The sequence below is a fragment of the Homarus americanus genome, unplaced genomic scaffold, assembly GCF_018991925.1.
Source record: "Homarus americanus isolate GMGI-L3 unplaced genomic scaffold, GMGI_Hamer_2.0 scaffold59108, whole genome shotgun sequence".
Taxonomy (NCBI): domain Eukaryota; kingdom Metazoa; phylum Arthropoda; class Malacostraca; order Decapoda; family Nephropidae; genus Homarus; species Homarus americanus.
Window position 1 is genome coordinate 1 of NW_024721101.1, and position 8,013 is coordinate 8,013.

General features: G+C 44.7%; 2 protein-coding genes across 2 annotated transcripts; one reads left to right on the plus strand and one right to left on the minus strand.

The window, feature by feature from the left end:
• The first annotated feature begins 1,002 nt into the window (after window positions 1-1,002).
• Window positions 1,003-2,658, plus strand: LOC121861603 (sodium-coupled monocarboxylate transporter 2-like). Its single transcript, XM_042359480.1, has 3 exons — window positions 1,003-1,339; window positions 1,627-1,767; window positions 1,952-2,658. Exons 1-3 carry the CDS (start codon window positions 1,218-1,220, stop codon window positions 2,304-2,306), a joined length of 618 nt encoding a protein of 205 aa, XP_042215414.1. The 5' UTR covers window positions 1,003-1,217; the 3' UTR covers window positions 2,307-2,658.
• Window positions 2,659-4,264: 1,606 nt separating this feature from the next.
• Window positions 4,265-4,864, minus strand: LOC121861602 (autotransporter adhesin BpaC-like). Its single transcript, XM_042359479.1, has one exon. It carries the CDS (start codon window positions 4,862-4,864, stop codon window positions 4,265-4,267), a length of 600 nt encoding a protein of 199 aa, XP_042215413.1.
• Window positions 4,865-8,013: the final 3,149 nt, after the last annotated feature.

An 8,013-nucleotide genomic window follows, 5' to 3' on the forward strand; every position in this document is an offset into this window, starting at 1 on the left:
TGAGACTCCACGATGGGGAGGCCTGGGACAACACCTCACCCACTTGAGTGAGTGAAGTCTTGTGACAATAGATCACGTGGTGTCCCCATGATGCACGACACCACGTAGTGAATGAGTTGCTACAGCATCATGTGAAGTTCCTCATAACACCATCTGCGAGGGAATTACTACACCACGTGATGCCCCTCATAACACAATCTGTGAGGGAATTACTACACCACATCAGGCCACTCATACACCATCTGTGAGGGAATTACTACGCCACATCAGGCCCCTCATACACCGTCTGTGAGGGAATTACTACACCCCATCAGGCCCCTCATAACACCATCTGTGAGGGAATTACTACATCATCAGGCCCCTCATACACCATCTGTGAGGAAACTATTACATCATTAGGCCCCTCGTAACACCATCTGTGAGGGAATTACTACATCATCAGGCCCCTCGTAACACCATCTGTGAGAGAATTACTACACCACGTCAAGCCTCTCATAACACCACCTTTGAGGGAACTAGTACTCCACGTGATGCCCCTCATAACGCCATCTGTGAGGGAGTTACTACACTACGTGTCTGCTGTTCAACACCTCAGCTCACATTATCTACGTGTGTAACCATTAATCTGTATGTTCACTGTTTATGTTCCTTCACCTCTCTAATGAAGGCTTTTGTTAAACCACCAATTTATGTAATAAGTCAGTTATGTCCAATATATATTTTCAGCCTTCAGGCTGCAATCTTTTTCAAAAACCGTTTATTATTATTATTATTAATATTATTATTATTATTATTATTATTATTATTATTATTATTATTATTATTATTATTATTGTTATTACATTTATCTCGCGTCACTTGTGTATTATTGTTTTGAATATCAGTTTTATTTGGATAATTGAAATTAAAACTCAATTGTAAAATCACTATTTTTTGCAACTGAACAGAGCAAATCAGCTTATGATAAATTATATCACACATAAGTTACATATGACAGTTATTGTAGAATATCACGTATATGTTATAAATCTGTGTGCATCTGGGAAGTCTACAGGCATTGTTATACATACAGGATGCAACACGCTTAATACAACGGGGAGATATACAAGCTATGTGTACATAAGGAAGGGCAGGCGGTGGTATACACATAGGATACCCATTGTTTACAACCTTGTGTACATCAGGGAGGCGTGAAGGCTGTGGTGTACACGGACGTCATGCAAACCCTCCTCATGTTCCTGGGTGTGTTGGTGGTGGTGATCATCTGTTGTGTCGACCTCGGGGGTCTTGGTAACGTGTGGAGGATCGCTAACGAGGGCAACAGGATTGAGTTCTTCAAGTGAGTATAGAGACCATCAGCATCTCTATCTTAAGGAATCCAGAGCCCATCAGCAGCCTGTCTTAAAGAGTTCAGAGATCATCAGCAGCCCTGTCTTAAATAGTCGAAGAGTCTATCAGCAGCCATACCTTAAAATTTATATAGTCGAAGAGTCCAACAGTAAATCTGTAGCCATTCACCTGTAAGAAATTAGGATATAATCTGATCTGCAACTAGCAATAGCTAGGCTCCTGCTGATCTACAACCTGCAGTAAATAGGTTCTATTTAACCTGTAACCTACCCACAGCCTGGACAGCAGCCCCTTCGTCCGTCACACCTTCTGGTCGACCTTTGTCCTTGGCTTCTACATGATGGTTGGTGATATTGGTCTCAACCAGGCCGTCTACCAAAGGTTCGCCTCCGTCTCCTCTCTACGTATAGCTAAAAGGTTTGGTTATGATATAAGTAATTTGCCCTTAAACATGAGTGTCTTGTTGGAAAGGTGGGTTTTATTTATCCTAATTAATCCTAACATAACCTAACTAAACCATATTTATACTTAACCTAAGCCAATGAGTCCATTCTGACTCAACAGAGTTAATTTTAACCTATCCTAACCTAATCTAACCCAGGCTGAGCATCTTCCTGGTTGGGATATACTGCCTGTGGACAGTGTTCTTTCTCTCCGGCTTGGTTGCCTTCGCCACCTACAGCACGTGTGACCCCCTCACCTCCGGGAAGATCACCAAACCAGACCAGATCCTCCCCTTCTTGGTGACCGACAAACTGAGTCACCTTACAGGACTCGCTGGGGTGTTTGTGTCGGCGGTGTACGGTGGTGTACTGAGGTCTCTGCCTTTCTTACTTGGAATCTTGTTACTTTTGTTTCCTGTGTTACTTGTGTTGATTGTTTTGCGTTCTACTTGGATCTGTGTTATTTGTGTTGGTTGTTTTGCGTGCTACGTGGACCTGTGTCATTTGTGTTGATTGTTTTGCGAGTTACCTGGAGCTCTGTTACTTATGTTGTGTTACTTGTGACATGTTAAGTGTGTTACGTGTTACCTGTGCCCTATGTTATTTGTATTATCTGAAATTTGTGAACTATGATATTTAACATGCGTTTAACAAGTGTGTCTGTGTAAATTTTGTAACCTGTAACCTATGTTAACAAATACCTGTGTCATCTACTGTATGTTAGGTGTGTTGTTACCTGACGAGGACCTGTGTTACTAATGTTACCTGGACCTGATTATGGTAAAGTTGTATGGTCATAAATAATGTTTATATTTGGAAATAATATTATACCATACTTGTACATTCTCCACCACACACCATCACCACCATCCTCAACCAACACACCATCACCACCATCCTCCACCACACACCATCATCACCATCCTCCACCACACACCATCACCACCATCATCCACCACACACCATTACCACCATCTTCCACCAAACACCATTACCACCATCCTCAACCACACACCATTACCACCATCTTCCACCAAACACCATTACCACCATCCTCAACCACACACCATTGCCACCATCTTCCACCAAACACCATTACCGCCATCCTCAACCACACACCATTGCCACCATCTTCCACCACACGCCATTACCACCGTCCTCAACCACACACCATCATCACCATCCTCCACCACACACCATCACCACCATCATCCACCACACACCATTACCACCATCTTCCACCAAACACCATCACCACCATCCTCAACCACACACCATTGCCACCATCTTCCACCACACGCCATTACCACCATCCTCCACCACACACCATCACCACCATCCTCCACCAGCCTCTGTCCTCCACTGGTAACTCTCTCGCCTGCATCATCTGGGAGGATTTCCTCAAGCACAGGCCATACTTCAGTGGCCTCAGCAGTAAGAGTGTTGACCTGTGCATGGCTGACTTCTGTTGATCTGTGCATGGCTGACTTGTGTTGACCTGTGCATGGCTGACTTCTGTTGATCTGTGCATGGTTGCCTTCTGTTCACCTGTGCATGGCTGACTTCTGTTGACCTGTGCATGGCTGACTTCTGTTGCCCTGTGCATGGCTGACTTCTGTTCACCTGAGTATGGCTGACTTTTGTTGCCCTGTGCATGGTTGACTTCTGTTCACCTGTGCATGGCTGACTTCTGTTGCCCTGTGCATGGCTGATTTCTGTTCACCTGTGCATGGCTGACTTCTATTGGCCTGTGCATGGCTGACTTCTGTTTGTCCTGTGGCTCACTTTTGTTTATCTGGGGCTTACTTCTGTTGACCTGTGGCTGACTTCTGATGACCAGTGCCAAACTTCTGTTGATCTGTGGCTAACTTCTGGTGGCCTGTGCTTGTCTAATTTCTGTTTACCTTTGCTTGTCTGACTTCTGTTGACCTGTGCTTGTCTGACTTCTGTTGACCTGTGCTTGTCTGACTTCCGTTAACCTGTGGCTGAGTTCTGTAGACCTGTCCATGGCTGACTTCTGTTGACCTGTGGCTGACTTATTTTGACCTGTGGCTGACTTCTGATGACCTGTGGCTGACTTCTGTTGACCTGTGCATGGCTGACTTTTTTTTACCTGTGGCTGACTTCTGTTGACCTATTCATGGCTAACTTTTGTTGACCCGTGCATGGCTGACTTCTGTTCACCTGTGGCTGACTTCTGTTGACCTGTGCATGGCTGACTTCTGTTCACCTGTGCATGTCTGACTTCTGTTGACCTGTGGCTAACTTCTGTTCACCTGTGCATATTTGACTTTTGTTGACATGCACATGGCTGACTTCTGTTGTCCCGTGGCAAAAATCTTTTGACCTGTGCATATCTGACTTCTGTTAACCTGAGGCAAACTTCTGCCGTCTTGTGTGTGGCGGACTTCCGTTGACTTGTGGCTAACCTCTGTTGACCTGTGCATGGCTGACTTCTGTTGACCTGTGGCTCACCACTGTTGACCTGTGGCTGACTTCTGTTGATCTGTGGCTGACTTCTGTTCATCTGCCGTTGACTTCTGTTGTCCTGCTACCGACTTCAGTTGACCGGTGGTTGACTTTTGTTGTTCTGAGGCTGACTTCTGTTGACCTGAGACTGACTTCTGTTGACCTGTGACTGATTTTCGTTGATCTGCTACTGAACTCTGTTGACCTGTGGCTGACTTCTGTTGACCTGAGGCTGACTTCTGTTGACCTGAGGCTGACTTCTGTTGACCTGTGACTGACTTTTGTTGACCTGAGGCTGACTTCTGTTGACCTGAGACTGACTTCTGTTGACCTGTGACTGACTTTTGTTGACCTGTGACTGATTTTCGTTGATCTGCTACTGAACTCTGTTGACCTGTGGCTGACTTCTGTTGACCTGTGGCTGACTTTTGTTGACCTGTGGCTGAATTCTTTTGACCTGTGACTGACTTTTGTTGACCTATGGCTGACTTCTGTTGACAGATATTAAGATGTTTATACGCTACGTCAGGTCCACGGCCAAGACACCCTACGACGTCTCCTACTGCTACTCCGGCACCATCTGTATTATACATACTGACCATGGTGATAAGCAGCCTCGCGTCCCTGTGTACAGGTGAGAGCCAATCTTGTTACTACTACTATTACTACTACAACTACTACTACTGCTGTTACTATAGTATGTTCACTGGACCATTACAAATGAGGCCTGTAGTCACTTTGTAGTTAGGAAGCTGATTGGCTGGCAAAGGGAGACTGGAAAAGTTGCTACAGCTCTTTGGTATTCAATCTATCGTACATATATATTACTGTATTTAAGGGATAATAACTCTTTTTTGTTGATGTCTGATAATTTCCGCACTTGGGGAAGCAAAACTAAGAATACGAAACGGTGTGGTAACATAAATATTTTGGAAAAAACACGAATATGTTGAACAAATTCTGAGGCGTAAACTCCTCGCCGAGTAATGTTACGAGTGGAGACTGTCGCTGAAAATGTAGTACACCTACTGCTACTACTACTTTTATTTTTTTTGGCGTGGCCTCCAGCCCCCTCTAATAGCCACACCTCCCCACCATTTTATTACCTTAATATTAATAATCTAATATAAAAGTAGCTACCCTAGCTGTGTTAAGTTAGTTAAGCTGCAGGTCTATGCAGCGTTCAGTTACTCTTGATGGCAAAGCAATGCAGACCTATTCACAGAAAGGACAGTCGACATCTCAACCAGGCTGCAACGTGGCTTCTGGGGTGCTGCTACTATTCAGATAACACCTCGGCCAGTCTTGTTTAAAAGCGTCTTGCTCGTGGTCTCATCCCACCAGAGGTTATGAACACCAGAGAATGATGCTGTCTTGATCCACATTCTGAATTCTCTTTGCTTACACCCAAATCTTGTAGTTCTCGTTCCTCTTGTGTGCAGCCTCACGAGACAAGATACGGTGACTTACGGCCATGGGGTCGGAAATTCTGACGTCAAACAAGGCTTGCTGTCCCCTCGTCCAGAATTCTCGGGCGTTGAAATCCTCACGGGCTTCAATTAGAGTGTCGGAAGTCCTATGATGGAGGGTCTCACCGTCCAATGGAAGGAGGGTCGATTCCACAGGTGATGTCCTGGCAGATTTAGTTCTGTATATTTGCTGTGAGATCCCTTACTTCGTCATGCCTCATGGACACGAAGTCCCCCTTCTTGCACTCCATGGCATAGTCAATGTCGTAGGGTGAGCCACGCACGCATTGGGAGGGCAGCCCATCTACTGGCCTACCATACTTTAGAGCAATGGCATTTATAAAATCTTTTTTATTAAGGCTGAAACCGTTTGCCCTAATTGATAACGTTGTTAGGCTGTTCGAGGCGCCCACCTCCTGTGATATTGTTACTTTTCTTTTCAAGTTCTCTGGCAATTGCAGCATCAAGTTTTACAGTGTATAACTTTGGGTGTGCTATCGTTCTGTTGTATTCGACCGTCGAATTTTGTTTAATTCATTGGTATCCACCTCACTTGTTGCATTCTGAGCTATTATGTGCTCATTGAGGGATGCCGTAAGTTTGATTTAGTTCTGATGTTCGGTGGCAGCAAGCGCCTCTGGATTGGACAATCCTATTCCTCCCAGTCTCGGTGGTAGTGCAAGGAGTGACCTTTCAGCTGCGGTTAAGTGAAAGTTTTTCACTGATGTTGGAATAAAAATGACGCTGATGGCCTTTTCCAGAGGTTGGAGGAGGGATCCAATATCAGGGATAGTGAGCATCAGAAAATTCCAGCGATGTTTGAATCCATGAGATTCAGATTTCAGATTTGCCCCCGAGGGGGCTAGTTTGTTAGGCACCCCCTTACATCCTGTGCAAGGTGAAGCGCAGAAGCGTTTACAGCGCCCATCTGGGATGTATGCAAAGTTCATACTTGCCTTTATGACTCGTACATTAAGGGCGTAAAAGCCTGAAGGGTCATAGGTTTTGTCAAGTTACATAAAGTGAGAGAATGATGAGTGTGTGGGGGTAAAGTTCCCGGTACATTTCATCTGTTTATAGCAAAGCGTGGCAGGTCCCTAATAATGTCAAGTGCCAGGCCTGTGACTAGAAGGAGGGTGAATCCACGAGTGAAAGCCGAAAACGACGCCTGTGGATCTGTTTTAGCAATATGAGACAGAGCTTGGATTTCCTTCACCCACTCACTTACTTTTCCCGTTACGTACTCGGTCTTGATATCGCTCGTGCCGATTACCGCACCTAGATGTCTTTGGCCGTAGTTCGCTATTTTGACCTCACTTCTCTGACTTCAGTAATATCTACTACTACTACTACTACTACTACCACTGTTACTAGTACACCTACTACTTTTACTACTACAGTATTCTATTTCTGCAAATACGATATATTTCATGGACACAATTTATAAATAAAATGATAACTTGGAGCATTTTCAGGACCAAGTCACCACAAGTAGCTGGTGAGCAGCACTATCAACCCAACCTGTGAGAAGCTTTACGTGAAGCTATGGAAGTCATTCGGGGGTCAAGGTGAAGCCTCCAGCACCAGGCACCGTGAGCTGCAGATTGAAGAAAGCGCTATGAAGATGCTGAACTAAGATCCACCCCCCTGATCCCCCTAGTTACACCCTGAAACACCTCCCTCACCCTACACACCTCCCTCACCTCCACACACCTCCCTCACCCAAACACACTTCCGTCACCCCCACACACTTCCCACACCCCAACACCACTCATCTCGGCCCCAAAAACTGACAGCGTTCATCAGCAGAACAATGGACAGTCGAACAAACAGTCGTAACGTATTAAAAAGTAACGCTAGCTGCTGAAAATATTTCGTTCTTTGCGTTATCGTCCGCGTAGTTATTTGGAGTTTTAGAGTATTTAATCTACTCTATCGTAATTATCAAACCTTTTTTTCAGTCTCACTAAACGTTTTATGAAACTCTTTTAGCCTAAATAACCCTTTAGAAAGGACAAGCTCCCTTAATTTACCCTACAACCCTTATCCACCCTTATCCACTCTTAAAGACTCCATATATAAGACTCAAAACCTTAAGTGAAAGTTGAAAGCCTGAGTGTGTTGACAGAGGCACAAATCCCTAATTAAGTCAAGCAACTCTCATTCTGCCTTGAGAGTGTGACGCTTCGTACGGCGAATCTGTTTTCAGAATGTAAACAAACCTAGGACCATTCACGATTGCATGAAACTAGGCATTCATAATTAAATTAATTATTATGATA